This window comes from Mauremys mutica, chromosome 10 (genome assembly GCF_020497125.1).
Source record: "Mauremys mutica isolate MM-2020 ecotype Southern chromosome 10, ASM2049712v1, whole genome shotgun sequence".
Classification (NCBI taxonomy): Eukaryota; Metazoa; Chordata; order Testudines; family Geoemydidae; genus Mauremys; species Mauremys mutica.
In genome coordinates this window covers 57,015,436-57,039,026 of record NC_059081.1, presented here as the reverse complement: position 1 = coordinate 57,039,026, position 23,591 = coordinate 57,015,436, and the positions used below count along the sequence as shown (strand labels likewise).

At 39.8% G+C, this 23,591-nt stretch overlaps 1 protein-coding gene across 4 annotated transcripts in view; it reads right to left on the bottom strand.

Annotated features, from left to right (window-relative positions):
* The window catches only part of SPATS2L (spermatogenesis associated serine rich 2 like), a 130,579-nt gene that overhangs the window by 66,668 nt on the left and 40,320 nt on the right, over positions 1-23,591 (bottom strand). For 3 of the 4 annotated variants that reach the window (XM_045032282.1, XM_045032280.1, XM_045032281.1), the window contains one exon: positions 3,311-3,372. The exons of the other annotated variant lie outside the window; for it this stretch is intronic. In XM_045032282.1, the coding sequence (XP_044888217.1) occupies positions 3,311-3,349 (39 nt within the window). In that variant the 5' untranslated portion in view covers positions 3,350-3,372. The remainder of the gene's footprint in view (positions 1-3,310; positions 3,373-23,591) is intronic. 4 annotated transcript variants of the gene reach the window in all.

Below are 23,591 nucleotides of genomic sequence, written 5' to 3'. Positions count from 1 at the left end.
GGGGAGGGAAATGCACTGCTGTTTAGGTTTTGTAACTATTTTAATAACTTTTTTAACATAATTAATGGCAAGGGATGTCCAAAGCCCAGGATAGGAGATTAAATAAATCAATATTGTTTTAGTTTTTCTCAGTTACCCAAAAAATACAACAAAAAGTAAATATCAGACTCATCACATTTATCCTGCTGCAATGGGTGTTTGTGACTGCTTCTTGCTTTATGAATTTTAGTTTTCTAAGTGGGAAAGGAGTATGACCTTGGGTTTTATGATTAGATTACAGTAAAGGTGTATAATAGTTTCTTATATCCACATCCTCTGGTGCATACAACTGATGATCTGTTTTATTTCTTAAAAATATAGTTGTGAATAAAATTAAAATCAAGTCAGCCAGGCAAATTTGTTTTTTTCTTTGCTCAGATTTCCAATAACTAGATATGCCTTTAGAATTGTCTGATAGAAACAGCTGAATGCGCTTGGTGTATTTTCAGCAAAATGAGATGTATCATGGCCATCATTTAGTGGGTCATTAAATTTTATTTTCCATAGTAGAAAACAAGCAATAAGATGCAACTGCTGTTAACCTCGTTCCCCCTTGGCATGAGGATTTAGTAACACTGAATGTTAATGGAAAAAACGATACAAAAAAAGTAACTATTTAATGTAATGTACCGATCCAATAAGTTTCTTGCTTTAAAAATCTGTACACATATATAACCGATGATTTTGAAAAAATAACCAACCAAACAAAAACCACTTGATACACCCAACATATAGTGCCTTATTGCGGTTGCAGATTTCTAGAGTCAGTGAGAGTTCTTCTTTTGTTTCTTCCAACGCTGCACTTCTTCATTCTTAATTTAAGGCAAAACAGGAACAAACGAGTTGAAATTTAAGTCACATGGTAAATGATCTTGGATTGATTCACTGAATTGTGTATTTGGAATTACTGTAAATTGCCCAGCACGAAGAGATGGGATTTACTGACATAATTTTCCATTGAAAAAGGCATTAAATACTGAGTAACTTGAACTCCAGACTATCAAGGTCTAAGGAAGATCCTCATTCGTTGAAATATACATTCATATTGACATGCAAATTTTCGAGTATGATGAGTATTCCACCAATAAATAAACATGAATTAAGAAAAACATGAATTCTGAAAAACAGGCACCCAACTGTGCACATCAGAAAACAAATGATTCCCCATTGGGGGCTATAAAGCAAAGAGGTTCAATATGAAGGAAAGGAAACAAATTTGAAGAGAAGCAAACAGAAAGGGGGAGACAAACTGCTGGACAAGGGGAGAACACTCATCACGAACTCATTCTCTCTTCTATACCAAATCTAAGCCATTACTGCATACGTTGTTTACTCAGCAGCTCCACTGACATATAGTGGGCATGAGTTAATATGTGACTATTTATCAGGCTCTTTCATTAATAATCTGTAAAAGCTCACTCAGAAAGACTTTAGGATCAGCAGTTGTCCTGGTTCATCAAGCCTTTAGAAACTAAAGGCAATATCTAAGTTACCTGCAAGTGATGTGTATTACTGGAATGAAATGCTGATTACTCTATTTATGAATGCTGAGATAAAAGGCCATATACCTAAACAGATGATTACTTGCCCCAGATTCCTATTTCTTCTCTCTGTTACACAGTTTATATTACTCCTGAACTCTCTACCACTTTGTGGGAGAGCTGCATTTACAGTACCTTGGTTCCATGCATTTCTGGCGTCAAATCACTTTTTCCTATTGCTGGTTCAACCAAATTGTTGAATTGCAGAACTGAACCTAGGACAAACTTTTCCTGTGCTAAACAAATCATTTTACATCAGCTGGGAAAAAAACGCTCATCCAGGAATCCAAACTCTCAAATTTATATTTTCTCTCTTTCCTTTGGCAACCTCAAGGATAAGAGAGCGACTTCACATTCTCACCACCCTGAAGGGTATGCAATGGGCCATAGCTGCGTCTTATGATATGATGGGGCTTGTGTGTATTTTTCATTGTTGCATTGTCCCCTTTATTCTGGGGAATAGTTTATTCAAACTACTGTTTGAGCCAAGCTCTGCCCTTCTTTATACCTTGTGCAACTCCTGTGAAGGCAAGAGACGTAATGCTGCTATCACTGACACCTCTATTATACCTGAAGTCACCTGTATATGCCTGGAGTATTTACCTGACAGCAATGGACACTACTGACTTTAACATGCACTTACTCCTGACTTGAAACTGTGTCTTAATGAAACTACACACGGGGTATAAATCAGGCCACAATTTGGCCCTTTCTGCACTTCCACCTCACTTTTCCAAATAGCATCCCACAAAAATATTCTGATATTAAAGGGGCACTGCCAATCTGAACTTTTTTAAACTGATGACTTTCAAAAAAATCTAGTTTCTGTTACAGCATTTTAAAAAAATTCTGTATTTTTTTCCTGCTTTCCTATTGGTATTGGCTAAGTCCTTCTCAGGGAAAAAGAAACGGACTTTGGGCTAGATCCTCACTTTATGACTGACCTGTGGCAAGAGGTCACAGCCTGTCTTCTGGTCTTCTCTGTGCTACATGTAGGAAGTGTCCTGTGCTGAGTTTATACCAGGCACAGCATACATCATTTCCACCCATCACACACTGTGGGGAACAGAGACAGGACTCTATCCAGCCCTGCTTCTTCTTCCCCATCTCTGGTGGAGGGGGGATGTGAGTAGCAGCTCAGAGCCTGCTTCCCTTGCAGTGCTGCAACACGTATACAGATTACCCATGCAAGAGAGTAATGATGTGCCTTATGGCCCTTGGTCCCTTACAAAGGGGTGCAGGGCTAGTGAGGATCTACCACTAAGCAGGAGAAACAGTGACATTGACATACATACACGCACTGTCAAATGCACAAACTGACAAACAGAAAAAATATTTTGTTTGCTAACTTTTCAATTATTGTAACTTTAGATATTACCTGTAACTATAGTAGGAACATCACTTTAAAACAGAAACATGATATTCAAGGGAATGGTATCCCTTCATGTGTCAGTAAGGGAGTTTCTAAGTGTGTAATGTCATGTAGGGGAATAACAGAAATCTAAATGACAAATTTTGTTTTCTCACAGAAAAATAAAGATATTTTTCTTCAGCCAACATTCAGACCTGACCCTACAAACACTTGTGTGTGTGCTTAACTTTATGCATGAAATCAATTTATGGTAAAGTTAAGCATGTTGAATAGATATGTGCAAGATCAGGGGATCAATACGTATGTAAATATAGTTTAGGATTGTACAGATTGCACTGTATGAATTATTCGAGCCTACCTTTTCCTTGATATTTGCAGGAGAACTGATTTCTGCCATCTCTATTCAGATGAGTATAATCTCTGTGAAGAGGAGAAATAGTAAGAAAAAGATTAATTTACAGGTTTAGTGACGACTTCTCACTAGAGTGCAGAGCCTGCAAAGACTTACGCATGAGCGTAACTTTAAGCAGGTGAGCAGTCTCAATGACATCCCGTGGGCAGGATAGGGAACTGGGTCGGTCTTAAGGCTTCCTGAACGATCACACACACACTTGCTCTTTCACTCACCTCTCCTGGAAGGTGGCGTTTTTGGTGGCCATTACGTGCGCAAGGAGGGTGTCCGAGCTGAGGGCCCTCACCTCAGAGCCCCCTTATACAGTTTTTTATAAAGACAAAGTGCAATTTAGGCCACACCCTAAATTCCTCCCTGAAATAATCTCGCAATTTCATATGGGGCAGGACATTTGTTTGCCAGCGTTCTTTCCCAAACCGCACACGGACCCGAGTCACTGTAGCCTGCATACTCTGGATGTTCATGGGGCACTGGCGTTCTATCTGGAGCGGACTAGACCTTTCCGCAAGTCGACACAGTTGTTTGTCGCCATTGCGGAAGGAATGAAAGGACTTCCTGTCTTGGCACAACGGATATTATCGTGGATTGTGGATTGCATCCGCACGTGCTATGAGCTCGCCAAGGTGCTAGCCCCGGCGATCACGGCTCACTCGACTAGGACTCAAGCATCCTCAGCAGCTTTCCTGGCACAGGTTCTGCTCCAGGAGATCTGTAAAGCAGCCACCTGGTCATCGGTGCACACTTTCACAGCCCACTATGCAGTCCATAATCAGGCCAGAGAGGGCGCGGCAGTCGGCAGGGTTGTGCTTCAATCAAATTGTTCCATGACTCCTACCCTCCTCCTATGGTAAGCTTGTGAGTCACCTAATGTGTAATGGACGTGAACAATCACTCGAAGAAAAAACGATTACCTACCTTTTCGTAACTGTTGTTCTTCGAGATGTGTTGTTCATGTCCATTACACTTCCCACCCTCCTTCCCCTCTGTCGGAGTCTCCGGCAAGAAGGAACTGAAGGGGGGTCGGGTCAGCAGGGGTATATATGCACCAACATGAGGAGCCACTCTGGCGGGGGTCTTCCTGCCGGCCCGACGGGAGCCGCTAAGGAGAAAGTTTCCAATGTCCGTGCACGTGACGCACACACACCTAATGTGTAATGGACATGAACAATCACTCGAAGAAGAATGCCTGTTCTCACTTTCAGATGACACTGTGAACAAGAAGTGGGCAGCATTATCTCCTGCAAATGTAAACAAACTTGTTTGTCTGAATGATTGGCTGAACAAGAAATAGGACTGTGTGGACTTGTAGGCTCTATGTACAAAAAAACCTGCATTCAAAAATAAAACAACGTAAAACTTTAATTCTACATTTGTAAGTTCAACTTTCATGCTAAAGTGATTGCACTATAGTACTTGTATTAGGGAATTAAAAAATCCTATTTCTTTTGTTTTTTACAGTGCAAATGTTTGTAATAAAAATAAATATAAAGTGAGCACTGCACACTTTGTATTCTGTGTTATAATTGAAATCCATATATTTGAAAATGTAGAAAATATCCAAAAATATTTAAATAAATGGTATTCTATTATTAACAGTGCGATTAATTGCACAATTAATCGCAATTAATTTTTTTAATCACCTGACAGCCTTAGTTCTTTTTATTTACTTTCTCTTTAAACACCTCTTTCTGTTTATACTGCTTCAAAGATGTGTGCTAAACAATGCTTTTAAAATTAAAGAAATTAAATTAGCTGATTCAATTTGCTAAATTACATACCCAATATTTTTTCTTTGTAGCAATGCTCCAATTCAATTTTAAACTAGCTACGAAAACTTAATACAGCACCAAGCTAGTCCTCCCCGTCCCCTTTGCTGTGTGTTTTACTATGACTATCAATGTCTACTGACAGATGTGATGCTGATTCAGCTATTTTACAATTGCAAGTTACTTCAAAAAGGCATGGCAAGCCATACAAAACTAACATGCCCTGAAAAGAGGATTTAAAAAAAAAATCGTGAACTATTATGATACTGACTTTTACAAGTGGAATCATTCTTTTGCACTTCAGACTTTTCATTAATATGCATATTACAGCTGTCAAAATGAAGTATTTTTCATTCACTCTCTCCAGAGGCAAATAGCTGAAATAACATGTATAAGAGACTTGTCCATTTAGTATTATTTGTTACATAAGTGAAATATGAATGATATATTTTAAAGGGAAAATATACTATAAAATTCATGGAGTTTTAAAAAATATTCTTTATTCATTTTATTAATAGCAACTTACAATAGTAAAACTCTTTTGTAGAATGGGTTGATTTATTTAACTGACAGATATTTTTGTATGTGCTAACTTTGTGATTCCAGACATTGAAAAATTGCCTCAGTCCCAATTCTGCAAGAAAAGACAAGTAACTTTATGGCTGTGAATAGGCCTACTGAAATTAATAGGACTTCTCAGATATGTAAATTTACACCCACCCACCCCTAGGTTTTGCAGGATCCTTGAAGGCCTTGTTTGTAATTTTTTCTAATAACTAATAAAACTGAATTGGAAAAACAGATTAGTAGGGGCCTGATCCATCAAACACTTATACTCATACTTAACTGTAAGTATGGGAGTAATCCCCATTACTTATATATTTAAAGTTAAGCACAAGTGTATTCTTTGCCAGATTGGGGCCTATGGCTGTAAGAAGTTGAAAAAAATCTAATTTATGTTTCACTATTTGTGCCTTTTGCTTATTTTTGCATTTCACTCAGCTCAGACAATTGAAACAGACAGGTTGGTTTCACTTTACTTTAGTCAGTTTCATTTTCTGGATGTCCAGTCCTACTCCAGTGATATTGTGAGTTTACAACATAGCAAGACAACATTTACATCAAAATAACGCCCCCCCCCTTTTTTTTTTAAGTAAGTAGCGTTTCCAACTCCAAGCATTCAAATATCATGAGTTGGGGTCCCCAAAATTATGACATGGGGTTTAAAAATCATGAGGTTTTTTACAATGGGGATCTTTTCATTTGCTTCTTAGTTTTGGGGCCTTTAGGATTCACATTTTCAAGCTTTTCTCCACAACCCAGAGAGCTAGTAACATTTTTTTTTTTAGTGAAAAAGTAAGGCCAGATATCACATGACTTCAGTAGCTGGGGCAATAAGAGCATACGAATTGCAACATTGCACAAGCAAATTTTATTTATATTGGGCCAAAAATTGAGCTGTGCTAGGTGGAAAGGCCAAAAGTAATGAAAAATAGGCACGGTACAGAAGGAGCAAAAGACACACCCTTCAAACATTTTGGAAGATTTCACTTCCATGGATCTCTTTGCTGCAAATTCCACAGCTCACCACGGAAGGAGGAAATATAGTGTGCCAGACATCTGGACAAGGCAATGCAGCACAGATCCACTTGGCCACAAACTTGCATATGCGAGGAGTACTGTACCATGTTTGCTGCTGCTCACCGCTTTCAGCTATAGCTGTGTGGCTTGCTAGCTACGCATGTGGCCCAGGTATGTGCAGACTAGAGAGAAGATTCCATTTACCCCCAACTCTCTCATAGTTCCTATAGGCAAAACTTTTGTACTTTAGCTTTGCTTGAAGGCTCAGAATTAGGCCTATAAGATTCTGTAAACCCTTTGTGTGGGAAAAAAAAGGTGGTGGGGGGGGGGGGGGAGGAGTCCTGGTATAGTCCTCTTGAAAGAAAAGTTTCCACTGACTGCAAAGGAGATTTTGCCTGCATAAGGGCTGCAGGATTAGGTCTAAATTCCAAAGGCTAGATTCCAATACCCTATTATTCAGAAGCACCATACTATACAAGTGATCTCATTGATCCCAGTGCTACTGCTTGTAGAGCAAGGGCAGCAGAACTGCCCCTAAATTTGGGAGCTAAAACTAGTTGAGGGTGTTGCTTTAATTACCAGTGATAGCACAAAAGAAACACAATTGCAGCAAGACCTTTAGTAAAGATTTTTCTGCAGTGTTTTTTTTGCGGATACAGACTAACACGGCTGCTACTCTGAAACCTGTATTGTTTGAGTTAATGCAAGCACTGAATATTAAATACACTAAACATACAGTACAAAAAGCGTGATGGAAAAGCTTTTCAGCCTCAATGTCAGTGTAAATGCTTTGCCTCTTCACAGCATCTCTCACTCAAATTTCTGGTTCTGAAATGTCACTGTATGTCTAGCTATACCTCTTCTATAAGAAAGAAAGAATTTTCTTTCTTTCTTTCTTTCTTTCTATCTCTTATTTAAACAGGTCATTACCATCCAATACTGGTTTCCAAACACATTTCCTGAAACAGAAAAATGCTCTCAGTCACTCCTTGTATCATGCCCTTAAATATATGGAGTAAGATGGCAGGTGGCTATAGTATTTCTATACCTGTTGCACACTTTCAAATTCTAGCCTTGTAAAATGGAGCATTTTAATACAATAGTCACACAATGAAAACAGCAACTGCAGGAGACACACTTCAGGAAATACTCCAAAGCCTTCATATTTGATAAAGCTTTTCCAGCCCTAACCAGAATGACATTCAAAGCCATGCCCTTCATTCCTTCCCTCCCCTATGAAACAAACAAACAAACACAAACGACTTCACACCAACCAGAGTCTTCTGTAACCCCTAAAGGGAGAAGAGTAAGAGACTTCATAAAATCCGCTAGACACTTTAATTACTGCCCAGCTATTTCATGTGGAAAGAGTTCGGATTCTGCTGTGATGGGCAGCAGTATAAAACTCTAAGACAAATAGACAGGAGAGGAACTTATCTTTATTAAATACATATACACACAAAGTAAATCCCAGTACAAAGCAAAGCTCATGGCATGCATAGTTCTGCATTTGAGTACTAGTAAAGATTTATGGATTACGGATCATTATTTTGACAAAACGTTCTGAACCCCCTTCAGCCTATTAGTATAGTGGAATTAAACATCAACGAAAGAAAATGAATACCATAGCTAAAACCAATATAAACAGATCCTGGACAATACAAGAAATGCAAAAAAGGAAAACCTCATTATCATTAATTTTTGTTCAATTCTGCTATTTTATTTGGAATGATTTTTCTATATGGCCCTATTTCCACACACCAATGTTCTCATTCTTTTCTGATTTGTAGCTTTGGGGGTTCTGTTACTTTAAACATTTTTCTCTTAAACTGAAAGGTTTTCATTTTGAAAATTTAAAAAAAAAGTATTGTTCAGATATGAACAAAAGTGGTTTCTTATGTGTTTGATTTTATCTCTAAAACTTAACGCACAACTACTGCATATGCTGGCTGGACATAACAGTAAACAAAACCAGCCCACTTCTGCCCCAGTGCAGTGGTCCCATTGGCATAGCCAATTATATTGAAACAAGTTTTTCCACTCAGCTTCAATATCACTGGCTGACAGCTCGTCCTGCCCTTGTAGCCATTTTCTCTCTCTGTCTTAAAGGAACTCAGGCCAAACTGTCCTGTGCTCAGCCTCAGTGGTGCACCATGTGCCTGCTGGCCTTCTAATTAAACTGTGCAGTTGTAATGTCTTTTGGTGCTTTCCAAATCACAGAGCATTCCAATGGGGCAGGTCTAGGGTAAATACCAAACATCATGCATTGTGTGTGACATTTCCGCATTGGGCAGTTCTGTGATGCCTGCCTGCATCGCTGGGAGAATGAGAAGCCCTCTACCGTATGCCAGCTCCATTGCAAAATCTTGGCAATTACTCTCTAGTAAACTGAAACTTCAGTCCCAGCACTAATAGTAAAAGAAAAAAAAAAGGCAAACACCCCTAGAGGGTAAAGGAACTATGATCAATAAGCTGCAGGAGTTTATAAAGAATGAATCTTGTCAGACACACGATTGTTGTAATTCTCTCAGCTAAAAAACATCCAGACAACGGGCGCGATTAGAGTATGGATATCTTCCAAAGGGATATGGCAGATGCACCACTGTTTGGGTCACTTAAAACTAGACTATGCAGCTGAAAATACAGTGGATACAATGATCTAATACTGCAGGTTTTCCCATTTCTAGTTTTGTGATTCTAAAACAAGCTCCCTCAAACTGACATCCCAGCTGCAAACACATTTCCTCTTCTGCCCAGCAACACATGTCCCCAAACAGGCCTCTTTTCAAGCACGCAGGCCCCCCTTTATCTCCTGAATGACAGGAGTTCCTAGTTTAACTCCCTTCTCCAATTGTCAGACCCTTTCATGACCCCACCACGAATCCACTCCCTTTCTCAGGGCATTTCTACCCTGGGGCACTCAGGAGAGCTAAGGTGAATCAATTAAAGGTGTGAAGTAAATACTCAGAAATTAAAATGCATTAAACCCTGTGACCCTAAAAGCATCCCTATGCCAGAAAGCAAGGGACTCCCTGGTATCTAACATGAGTTTCAGCTGGCCTGATCAGCTCAATGTATCCAAACTCACTATTGTTGTAATCTTAGCTAAAAGGCATCATGTAATATGTCACTAGAAAACAAATAACTCACTGATCAATAATATTCTTGTGTGTTGTATGTATGGTGTTGCGGGGTAGGTACACCCTGCCACGGGGTGTCAGATCACGTGTGGTCCAAAAGAAGGGAAAAGGCTGTACTGCAGCCACTTAGTTCTTATACTAATGACCTTTAGTATGGCCGTGGTAGTTTGGCCTAGTGGCTGGCGTCAATAAGGCAGCCCTTCCGCTCAGCGCAGCATGGCCCAATGGCCAGTAAGTAGATGGCCCTTCCACTCAGAGCAATGTGGCCCAAGGGTCAGAGTCAGTCACCGGCCCTTCTACATGGGGCTGTGTGGGCCATGGGCCAGAGCCAGCAAACGGCCCTTCTACATGGGGCTGTGTGGACCAATGGCCTGAGTCAGCATAGTAGCCCACCTCTGTGGGATTGCATGGCCTGTTGGCCCATTGGGAGAGTGGGGCACCACTCAGGGGGACTCAGGCCCTCCCTGCTCCTCTGAGTCCCAGCCCAGGGCCCTATCGGTGGTGGGGGTGCTCACCACCGAGTCAGCAGGGATCCCCCCAAAACACACTGACTGGTTCCCCGGTTTATTCACCGTCAAAAAGTTTAAGTCCCCTGGGCTGCTTCTGACCCTTTCTCTTTGTCAAAGATCCCTGGTTCCTCTGAGTCTCTGGGGCCCTCAAATGTCCAGGCTCCCACCGGTGCGGCCCTTTCTCAGGGCTCATTGGGCAGCCTGGAGTCTGTCTGGCACTCTGCGAGCTGTGGTCCCGCAGTCGGAGCCTGTAGCAACTCCCTGGAACGAGCTCGCAGCCTGCATCCTTCCCCTCCAGCAGCCTGCCCAGACTGAGCTGGGCTGCTACCTTTTATATGCTGCCTCCAGGCTGAGCATGCCCAGCAGGGGCAGAGGGGTGGGGCTTCCTCAGCCTGCAAAGCAGTGTTAACCCTCTTGGGGCTGGGTGCAGAGTAGGTACGCCCTGTCACATATGGTCAACCCGCAAAGGATCATGCAGATATGCTGAAATTATAGTTAAAATGGGTTTAAACCAGGCATCCTGGGGGAACTGGTTAACAAGTTTTCTCCAGACAAAGGAAAGAGGCCAACACCTCAAACCAGGTGTGGCTATATTCAATGGACTATTCATTAGTATCGGAAGTTGCAGAAAGAGATCATTTGCATCGTAAAAAATCATCAGCATGGGAGAAGACAGCATGGAATCTACACCAGACAGAATGATGTCAATACTGTCGAAGAAAAACTTAGTTCTCGCTTTTTGTTTGGGTGCAGCAAGGAAAAAGGAACTTTATCTGGGAAGCATTTCAGAAGAATACATTTCAAAGGTTTACTGCACTATAAACAGAAGGGGATCAAGCTACTAAGTTATCCCTCACCAGAGGAGACAAGGATAGTCAGTGTCTTGGTCTCTGTGGGGATCCTGGCTAAGAGCTAGACAGCCATTGCTGGAAAAGAAAGATTGGTGAGGAACCTACTTGGAACAAAGACTGTAGCTTGTTAAGTCTTAGCCATTATAAAGCATATTTTACTTTTGTTTATTTGGAATCCTTTTTCTCTATTTACCTATCTTTATCCCTTACACTTGAACTCATGTAAAATCTCTCTTTTTGGTTAAATAAACTTGTTTTACTTCTTATCTAAACCAACCCAGTGCTTTGATTGAACTGATTAACTCCAGAGTGCCTGCTGTTTCTGTCTCTTTAAAGGAGAGCAAACACACTAGCTTTTGTGACTGTATCGTGATAGAGGCTGTGCATTGCAGAGAGACATCTCTGGGGAACTCGTGGGCTGGAGTTCACTGATTGTTACCTGCTAGGCAAGGTTTGGGCTGGGAGAGCACTGAGGAGTTTGCTAGCAAGGCAGACAAGCTGGTGTGTCAGAGAGTTTTCACACATCTTAGCAGCAGAAAAGCTCCGGAGGCAGAGAGGGCTAACACAGTGTCTCACAGCTCTGGGTATCTACAGCAGTTTGCCTTCTGGATGCTGGCTCTCATTTAGGAGTAAAGCAGCATTTGTTTGCTGTAACTTAATTCTAAATTACAGTGAACTAAGGCCCCTTTACTCCTGAACGAAAGCATCCAGATGGATGTTTACCATGCTTGAATTTGGCAGTGGCCAAAGCAGCTAATGCGATCCTGGGATGCATAAACAGGGGAATCTTGAGTAGTAGCGGAGAGGTTATTTTACCTCTGTATTTGGCACTGGTGCGACCACTTCTGGAATACTGTGTCCAGTTCTGATGTCCCGAATTCAAGAAGCATGCTGATAACTTGGAGAGAGTTCAGATAAGAGCCATGAGAATGATTAAAAGATCAGAAAACTTGCCTTACAGTGATAGACTCAAAGAGATCAAACTATTCAGCTTAACAGGGAGGTTAAGGGACAACCTTATTACAGTCTATAAGTATCTACATGGGGAACAAATATTTACTAATGGGCTCTTCAGTCTAACAGAGAAAGGTATAACATGATTCAATGGCTGGAAGCTGAAGCTAGACAAAGTCAGACAGGAAATAAGGCATACATTTTTAATGGTGAGCATAATTAACCAATGGAACAATTTACCAAAGGTTGTGGTGGAATCTCCATCACTGACAATTTGTAAATCAAGATTATGTGCTCTAGGAATTATTTGGGGGAAGTTCTGTGGCCCGTGGCATACAGGCGATCAGGCTAGCTGGTCACAGTGGTCCCTTCTGGCCTTGGAATCTATGAATTTATGTGCACTGATTTCAAACATGATTTGATTTGATTTGCCTTTCCTAAGTGCCCGCATCTAGACAAGCCCTCAGACATATGCTGCACTCTGTGTTAGCCTAACCCCCCTTTCTTCCAGCAAATTTCTTTTGCATGTCCTGTGACAAGGCACTCCTGGATGCCACCCAGGATAATTCCCTCGCTGCCATCCCCCTCCCTGGTCCTTCAATAACAATATCAGACTGCTGTCCTACTTTTCCCTTTTAAAAGTCTGATCATCTATTACTGCAGTATCTCTTACAAAGACAAGGTAACAAGTTTATCAGCAGCAGTGCAATAAATCTATTCTTCAGTCCTACCAAATGTGACTGTACAACCTCTGAAAGTCAGAGCAGTTGCTTGTGCAGACTTTCACCATTCACTGCAGAGTGCAGTCTTTGCAGTTTTATTATTCAGAATGTGTTCATGTAGTATATCAATGAAGGACTGAAGCGTATTTTCACTAAGGGTCATTTAATCATTTCCAAGTTATTCAGTCAAAATGCCGCTGCTAGGAGAGCCTGGCACACAATGTACAGGAAACCAAAGTAATCACAGTTTCAGAGCCAGCTTCAAAATACAAGACACAATGTACCAAACATCTAATGAGATTGCAGTGGCTGAACTGTGCTCTCTTCTTCTGCATGCCTACTTCCTCTACAAAATCAGATTCCCTTTTTAAATGAGTTTGCTATCTATGCCAGGTGTATTGTATTATACTGTCTTCTCTGTAGTCTACCATATGTTTTAGGTAATGACAAAAGGCAGCAGAGTTGGAAATATAAGGCCTTCAATTCACATGCATAATTTCCATAGACGACATCTTCGCGAGGTATCTGCCAGACTGGTACAGAATTCCAAATAAATACAAACGAGGGCCTTTGGTACATTTTCTTGTATCAAATCTTTGTTTAGAAATCTATCAAAAATCTTATATAATGCAGTCAAATGCACCTATTTCAAAATGATACAGGGGATCACTTCAGTTCTCCACCTCTATTTTGTTTAAATAACTAAATCCCTTCATGTCCAGATCTCAATGTTGACCCGTATGTGACTGTAATTTACACATCCTAAATGTACTATCCTACCAATGAGAGATGGACTAAAACAGAACCCTGTTGCTGAGCCCTGTTGAATGCAGATCCAATTTTTAAATCAGATTTTTTTGATACAATGCTTTTTGAGGGAAAAACCCATCTAAAGATAGTTTTAATTAAGATACATTATAGCTCAAAGATATCGCATCATGGAATAGAGATTATAAATTCTAATTCTATAGTATGAGACAATATATTCATGTAATGTTTACGAAAAGTTTTGTGAATGAGTTCTAAAAGTTCATGGATTACAGACCCAATCTTATAGGGTTCCAGGGGCTACTGTATAGATTATTTAGGTTAATCTTTCTATCTACCCAATGGGACTCAGTGCTCAGTCTAGAAGATACCACCAGAGATGCTTAGTTTTGCAGTTCTCAAACTGTGGATTTGTGTCTCCAGAGATAACATGCTTGTTAACAGGAAATTTTTTTAAAAATAAATAAATATATAGAGGTGAGAAATAACAGACCTCAACTCTATTGTCCCTCTGCAAATTTGTGTACACAGAGTCAATCCCTTACCTCTCTCTAAAAGTGCAAAGTTTCAAAAAGTTCAATGAATAGAAGATTGTTGAGGGGGAATAGATTTGGACAAGGAGAAGAACTCTGGAGATAAATTTGAGAAGGGAGGGACAGGCAGTAGAAACAAAAGTGAAACTGTTTGAGCAGCATATTCCAGAAATCTTGAGGTCTTTCTGAGTGTAGCCTTCATTGATTTGAGATCTACCGTACCATTCTCTCACTAGAAGGAAAAACCTATAATGGCAGCAGGCCGTAAAAGAGACCCAGTTTGGGAATATTTTAATGAAGTTCCTCTATCTGTGGGTAAAAGCATGCGTGCAAAATGCAAACAGTGCAACAAAGAAATGCAAGGCCTGGTTGCCCAAATGAAACATCATGAGAAGTGTTCCTTCTCAGGAGGAAGCTGCCTTGAAGATAATGAAAGGAACATGTCTGAACATGCAGGATCTTCAGGTTGGTAAACTGTTTTATTTCATACTTCTTCCTTAAGGACTTCCTGTCTTCCTTCTGAACTATTCTTGAATTCTCATGTTTGAGCAAAAAATATAGTTGTTACTCAATGGTACTATCATTTTAGATGTAGTTGTGATAAAAAATAAATAGCTGAAATAGGCAGATCTTCCTTTACAATTTCACCTTTAAAGTAGTACTGTCAGTGAATGCAATGAGTAATACTAAATGAGCAGTATGGTAATAATAATTAAATAACTGCATTGACTTATTTTGTTTAGGCGAATCCATCCTCAACATACAGATCACCACCATTTTCTATAGTTTCAGAGTTATCTGCCAATGATAGTGTTTCAGTCACATCATGTATGTCACATAGCCACAGTACATCACCTGTAGCAAAAAGAAAAAAAATCTCCATCATCCAAAAACAACCATAGATAAATTTGTGATGAGAACCAGCAGATTACAAAAAGAGGTAATTGATGAAAAAATTGCCTGGTTTGTTTATGCAACAACCTCTCCTTTCTGTATGATTGAGAACCAACACTTCATTAACATGATTCAGTCATTAAGACCAGGATACTGTCCACCCCATAGAGCCGAAGTCACAGGCAAATTGCTGGATAAAGTGTATGAAAGAGAAATTAAGCAGTGTGCAAAAGGTCTAGAGGGTGAAATTTTTAACCTGAGTCTTGATGGGTGGATCAATGTCCACAATGATCCTGTTGTATGTGCTTGTGTGACAAAAGAAGGGAATGACTTCCTTACAGAAACGATACATCAGGGAAGGCACACACAGCAGAATACTTACAACAAATAGCAGTAAAAGCTATAACAAACGGTGAAAAAAAATTTGAATGTCTAGTATGCAGCTTGGTCACAGACAATGCTGCAAATGTATCCAAGATGAGAAGAAATTCTTTAGAAGAGAATGAAGAGAGTCCCAAACTAATAACATATGGTTGCAGTGCTCATTTGATGCACCTCCTACCCAAAGACTTCAGTATTCCAGAAATAAAGGCTAATGATGAAATTGCAAAATACTTCCATAACAACCACTTTGCAGCAGTTGCTCTGAAAATAGTGGGAGGAACCAAGCTAACTCTCCCACAAAACATGTGATGGAATTGAGTAGTGGACTGTTTTGAGCACTATATCAAGAACTGGCCTAATCTGATGACAGTTTGTGAACAAAATCGTGAAAAAATAGATGGCACTGTCATAGCCAAAGTTCTCCACATTGGACTTATGAGAAATGCTGAACACATGCTGAGTACCCTGAAGCCTATTTCTGTAGCCTTGAACAAAATTCAGGGAAATAGCTGTTTTATTGCTGATGCTGTTGAAATTTGGAAGGAACTGAGTGAGATCTTAAAAAGAGAAATAGGCAATGACAGAGTTAAATTACAAGCATTAAAAAATGAATAGGTCAAGCACTATCTCCAGCTCATTTTCTTGCAAATATTCTCAATACTCGGTACCAGAGTCAAACCTTAACTGCTGAAGAAGAGGAGTTGGCTATGACATGGACATCCACCAATCATCCCTCCATAATGCCAACTATAATAAACTTCAGAGCTAAGCGTGAACCATTCAAGAAATATATGTTTGCTGATGATGTTTTAAAGAAAGTCACACCAGTGAACTGATGGAAGTCACTTAAGCACTTAGATTCAGAGACTGCTGAAGTCATAATGTCACTTTTAACAGCAGTAGCTTCTTCTGCCGGTGCAGAAAGAATATTTTCTTCCTCTGGACTAATTCATTCCAAATTGAGAAATCGTTTGAGACCTGAAGAAGCAGGAAAGCTTGTTTTTCTTTTCCAGATTATGAACAAACAGGAAAATGAAGGTGAAGATGATCGAGTTAGCTGCAGAAGCCAATATTTTAAGTTTCTCATGTTGATCTGGCTGACATAGTCAATTTAATTTTTTTAAAATTTCATTTAACGATTTTAGTTAAAAACAATTAACAAAAACAAACCTGATTTCAAAAAACTTGAATGTTTAACTAAATCCAAAAATTCATATGCTTGTTTTGTTAAAATATTATATGTTTGCTGTTGAAGACGACAATACGGAATACATAGCATTGTTGTTTTAGTTAAATAAAACAATTTAAATGTCTGGTGATGTTCTCCTCTAATACAGCATGGCAAGAAAATCCTCCAAATATTAATGTTTAACCTGTTGAATTGGAGATAGTTCGCCTCCCAATGACTTCATAAATATCTGCTTCAATTACCTTTGGTAAATGAAATAACCAAACAATTATTCATTTTCTGATATAGCTGTAAAACTAATCTGAAAAGTTTTAAAAATAAATCACTTAAAAAATGTATAGTGTGTACCTTCTAAAAATGAAATCTACATCTATCACTGAGTTGTGAAGAATATGTATTAAGGTTATAACCACCAACAAGAATGCACTTTTATGTAGAAATCCATGATTAAATCGAGTCTTCCTGACTAATGATTTAAACCAGTTTGATTAAATCAAATCCACCCTGCTCACATATCTGCGCAGAACATGTGTAATTTATCACCTTTCAGAAAATAGTTCGGGTCCCTAATAAATTAGCTGTACGAATTAGCAGGGCACATTTCCCAAAAGTAAAAAAAAAATACATATCTATGTCCTTACTAGGGGATAGTACCAACAGACCTGGAGCTCACGTGCAGATTTCTACCAAGGGTAGGGTTCAAATTTATAATACATGGAGGTAGCTCAGGTTCCGTGACCACACCCTGTCCCCTCGAGCTATCCAGTTACTAGGTATGTCTCCAGTGCGATGGAAGGTGTGATCGCAGCAGAGGTAGGCATACCTGCAATAGCTTTAATCTATCTAGCACAGCTATAGTGAGAGCTCCAGGGCAGGTTAGCAACACAAGTACATAATCCGGGGCTAGTACAGCCCACATTGAAACCCGGGCCACTGCGTATTCCCTGCCATTTTTAGCCGTGCTAACTAGATTAAAACTAGCAAGGGTATGTCTACCTGAACTGCAATTACACCTCTGACTGCAGTGTATACTTACTGCTAAAATGGACTGTTTGCAAACCCTCTTATCTAGTCTTGTTACACATGCGCATTTCAATCTCTTTGGAGAGCTATACTCTTTCTTTAATAATTTTTTCAATATTACTTTCTCAGTGGGCAAGTGGGTACCCTGCACTAGCTGAGATAAATGTTGAGCATCGGAAGTCCACTGGGGAAGAATTAGAGCCATGCTACGTGGCCCAGGTCTGCACAAAAAACAACAGTATAAAAAGCTGCTGTGTCTCAGGAACCCATTTTTCAAATGACCCCAAATTTGGACCACTAACGCTACCCACTACTCCTGTGAGGCACATATTTTCAAGACAATCCAAGTAAATGTGTGAATTTAGAAGCACTTAGAAGAGTCAACCTTTAAACAGAAAGCACTGCTTGACCTTAAAAATATCAGAGATGATGCTCTGCTTTAACAAATCAATAAAAATCATTCTCAGGAGCTTTTATCTCACTAGGGCAGAAATCTCACGAAAACAGCCAACCTCAGGAGGATGCAAAATATATGTTTGCATTTGCAATAATAAAAAACAAAGGTAACAAATGGTTACACAGTCATTATTCATCTTGCACTTGTGCAATTGGCACAAAAACAACGATGGCTTATGTATTTATTATTTTTACAAATACCTGGAATTAGAAATTAATTCTCTTTTCACATTTAATTGTAAATACTTCAGTTCAAATTCTCACCCTTACGTCTCTGCAACCTTTCAGACTCTTTTAGGGCAGAATTTTGGCCATTATTCTTGCCATATTAGTATTTATTTATTTTAAAGGTATGGTACAAGAAACCTGAAACACAGCACAGGCACAAGGCCAGATCCTGCAGTCATTTGTTGCAACCATTTACTTGAATGCAGAAGCTGGCACACAATATAGTAAAAGTACACATTTCCCTATACAATTCAGAATACTACAAGTACATATATATATATAAACACACACATATATATGCATTTTACACACACACACACAGAGATATTTTGTTTGTATAAAATTATGCACAACATCTATGTGAATCTCTTTATTGTTACCCTCATCTTCCCTGTTGCTTGTCATTCTCACTTGTTACATCTTGCTGGAAGTTAAACTGTAAAGGGTTTAGGTAGGGAACTTGTCTACTTGTGTGTTTGTACAGGATCTAGCATTACAGGGCCCTGATCCTGATGTGGGGGTTTGAGTGCTACTGACGTTTTTGGTCTTTTGGCCCCAAGATGAAAGCCTTGTCTGTATCTCCTGGGCTGTGAAGTACAAACATTATCTTCTAAATAACAAAACACCACCATCACCATGCAGAATCATTAGTGGAATCTGAAGTATGTGCAACAGGTTAAAGCACAAAAAAGTTTGTTAGTACCAGGCAGAATGCTTAGAATTGATCAGCAGGTCAGGTTAACCTGCCTCTGTCATTTTCAAAGTTCTGCTCTAGTGACCAAAGTCACAGTTAAGATATTATTTTTTTCCCACAAAAGTTAATACAGCAGACAGGGCAAAATCACAGATAAAAGGTAAAAACTGTACTGAAGATAAACATTAAATTCATCAATCTGCATTTTATCTTGTACCCCATATAATGATATCTAGATGAATGGAGGGCAAGAGACTAGAAATAAAATTTAAGTTAAACTGAGGGGGTTCTAATGATATTGTAAACATTAAAAATTGACCATTTATGGTATCATAAAAAATGTGGTAATCAATCTCTCGCTGCCTGTCGTTTTTCAAAAATACATCTAGAAAATATGGAGAAGTTCAATCTTTATATGCTTATAAAATATTTTATTATAGAAACATTAATCAAGCATTTGTTAAAGAAGGGACACACCTAACGTTTAGTTAACACACTAAATGTTTTAAGAAACATTATTAGAGTCAGTTTAGGCAAAGCATGATTGGTAGAAACTCTGTCACTCTCTATATGGGTTGAAAAATGAGTACAAATGATCCCTCTGTTATTACTTTAAAACCCCCAATATTTTATTCGTCAGTCATTAAGAAAGTATACAACGCTATTATGCTTTCTGAGCAAGTAATGGGAACAAGGAACCATAAGAATACTAAAAGATTTTTGGAACAGTTCTTTCATTAGGTAACACTGGGTAAGAATTTGAAAACCACCTAATGCCAGATCCTCAAAGGTCTTTTAGATGCCTGTCATTGAAATCTATGGGAGTTAGGTGCTAAACAACTTTGAAGAGCTGAGCCTAAGTGATTTAGGAGTATAAGTACCCACGAAAGTCAACAGGACTTGTGCTCCCAAGTCACAAAGACTCTTCTGAAAAATCCCTCCTGTTCTGTTTCTCATCCTGACTTTTAGAGTTTCACATCTCCATTCATCCTTACACAGAAATGTCCTGTTCAGAGCAGCATGCAAGACCTCAGTTGTAGGAAACTGAAGCAGAGAGTGGGATCTTCTCTTATTTCTGTATTATTTAAATCACACAGTACCATATTAAGCCTCATTTTTACTTTGGTTTTGTATCCACTCCCAAGATATATGATCATGGATTTCTGTTTGCCTCCAACACAGGGGCGGCTCCAAGCCCCAGCACGCCAAGCGCGTGCTTGGGGCGGCATGCCGCGGGGGGCGCTCTGCCGGTCGCCGGGAGGCCGGCAGCTGGCTCCGGTGGACCTCCCACAGGCGTGCCTGCGGAGGGTCCGCTGGTCCCGCGGCTTCGGTGGAGCATCCGCAGGCGTGCCTGCGGGAGGTCCACCGGAGCCGCGGGACCAGCGGACCCTCCACAGGCACGTCTGCAGGAGGTCCACCGGAGCCGTGGAACTGGCGACCGGCAGAGCGCCCCCTGCAGCGTGCCGCCATGCTTGGGGCGGCGAAATTGCTAGCGCCACCCCTGCTCCAACAGCCATCCAAATGTGCCTAGGAAGACTCGAGGGCAGTGACTAGAGTGTAGATTTAGTTGGTTTAAACTGAGGTGCCAGTGCTTTCAACCACTCCTTCATTCTAGATTATGCTTTTTCCTTTTGGATTACCTGATCCATTCCCTCTCTTCCACAGCACTTGTACTATGCTTTTCATCTAAGGAAAAGAGCAGTCTCCAATGAAAATACAACACTACTTCATATTCAGTCACTAGCCAAAATGTAATCAGTTATGTCCTGTTCTCCCACCTCTCCCATCCCCCCACACCAACAACAAGATAATATCCTAGAACCAGTAAAGTGGGGGCTGGGGATGATACAACCATTGCCCCTACCTCTTCCCTGGGGTTCTTAAAGGGAAGAACAGCTTTAAATTCCTGCACTACTCCAATAACATCCTGACAGAGGCTACCCAAGATGAATCAGTCATCCCCTGGTTTACCAAGCCCTTGCCCTCTACCAGGGAAGGCCCATCCACTGTAGGGACTGTGCCAGCCAGCTCTGGGCCCCCTAGCAGAGCAAGAGTTGTGAGCAGCTTGCATTGATGAGGAACCTTTTGTCACTGGGGTTTGGAGTATGGGTTCTCCTGGCTTCCGCTCTATGAGTAAATCTGACACGCTGTATATTACTCAGCATGAACTGGATATGTCTCGAGTCCTAGGATTAATATGCAACTGTCACTGATATAACTGTGTACAACTAGTGGCTGGACTCAGCTACTCAGAGTAGGTAAAACAGGCCTCTCTCAATATGCAGCGTGAAGAGGGTTTCTCCCAGCATTTTAGAAAGAACCAGATTTGAAAGAAAATTCACTTTCCCCTAGCAGAGTTTGCCAAAATAAACATTCGAATCTCATTCTTCACCAAGTGTCTGGAAGAGTCTTGCGAAACATGGTGATGAAGAGCAATGAAATATAAAAATCTGCTCTGCAAAAACTACACACTCCCTCTAACAATTTTTTCTGCTGTAAAACCAGAGTTAACTTCCAATTTCCACAAACTGCATATTATCTACTAGTCATTCTAGCCAGGTATTTGAGTCATGTGAAATAATTTACACGGTCTCTGATTTTAGCTTAGCACAAACTGTAGATCAATTTATTTCTGCTGCTGCCTAGATTTGTACTGCCACATGGACTGTGACACGTCTGAATACTAATGCCTGAACTAGCAGGATAGTTTTTTCTTAATTACAGTAGTATTTTTTAGGGCTGTCAAGTGATTAAAAAAATTAATCGCGATTAATCGTGCGATTAAAAAAATTAACCGCAATTAATTTTGTGATTAATTGCACTGTTAAACAATAATAGAATACCATTTATTTAAATATTTTTGGATGTTTTCTACATTTTAAAATATATTGATTTCAATTACAACACAACACAAAGTGTACAGTGCTCACTTTATATTTATTTTTTATTACAAATATTTGTGCTTATAAAACAAAAGAAATAGTATTCTTCAATTCACCTCATACAAGTACTGTAATACAATCTCTTTATCATGAAAGTTGACTTTACAAATGTAGAATTATGTACAAAAATAACTGCATTACAAAATAAAACAATGTAAAACTTTAGAGTCTACAAGTCCACTCAGTCCTACTTCTTGTTCCATCAGTCACTCAGACAAACAAGTTTGTTTGAATTTGCAGGAGATAATGCTGCCCACTTCTTGTTTACAATGTCACCTGAAAGTGAGAACAGGTGTTCACATGACACTGTTGTAGCCGGCGTCACAAGATATTTACGTGCCAGATGCGTTAAAGATGCATATGTACCTTCATGCTTCAACCACCATTCCAGAGGAGGTGACCATGACGATGACGGGTTCTGCTCAATAACGATCCAAAGCAGAGCAGACCAACACATGTTCATTTTCATCATCTGAGTCAGATGCCACCAGCAGAAGGCTGATTTTCTTTTTTGGTGGTTTGGGTTCTGTAGTTTCTGCATCGGAGTGTTGCTCTTTTAAGACTTCTGAAAGCATGTGCCACACCTCATCCCTCTCAGATTTTGGAAGGCACTTCAGATTCTTAAACCTTGGGTCAAATGCTGTAGCTCAGGGGTTCTCAACCTTTTTCTTTCTGAGGCCCCCCCAACATGCTACAGAAACTCCATGGCCCAGCTGTGCAACAACAACTGTTTTTCTGCATATAAAAGGCAGGGCCGGCATTAGGGGGTAGCAAGCAGGGCAATTGCCCGGGGCCCCATTCCACAGGGGGCATCGTGAAGCTAAGTTGCTCAGGCTTTGGCTTTAGACCCAGGTAGTGGGGCTTCGGGTGAACAGGTGCTGGGTCATCATCCGAGACTACTATAACATGAAATATATGGAAGAATGGGGGTAAAACAGAGTAGGAGACATACTATTCTCCCCCAAGGAATTCAGTCACAAATTTAATTATTGCATTCTTTTTTTAAATGAGCATCATCAGCATGGAAACATGTCCTCTGGAATGGTGGCCAAAGCACGAAGGGGCATAGGAATGTTTACCATATCTGGCATGTAAATACCTTGCAATGCAGGCTACAAAAGTGCTATGTGAATGCCTATTCTCACTTTCAGGTAACATTGTAAATAAGAAGCTGGCAGCAGTATCTCCCATAAATTGTAAACAAACATGTTTGTATTAGCGATTGGCTGAACAAGAAGTAGGACGGAGTGGACTTGTAGGCTCTAAAGTTTTACATTGTTTTGTTTTTGAGTACAGTTATTTAACCAAAAAAATAAAAATCTACATTTGTAAATTACACCTTCACGATAAAGAGATTGCACTACAGTACTTGTATGAGGTGAATTGAAAAATATTATTTCTTTTGTTTATCATTTTACAGTGCAAATATTTGTAATAAAAATAATAATATAAAGTGAGCATTGTACACTTTGTATTCAGTGTTGTAATTGAAATTGATATATTTGAAAATGTAGATATTTAATAAATTTCAATTGGTATTCTATTGTTTAACAGTGCGATTAAAACTCCGATTAATCCCAATTAATGTTTTTT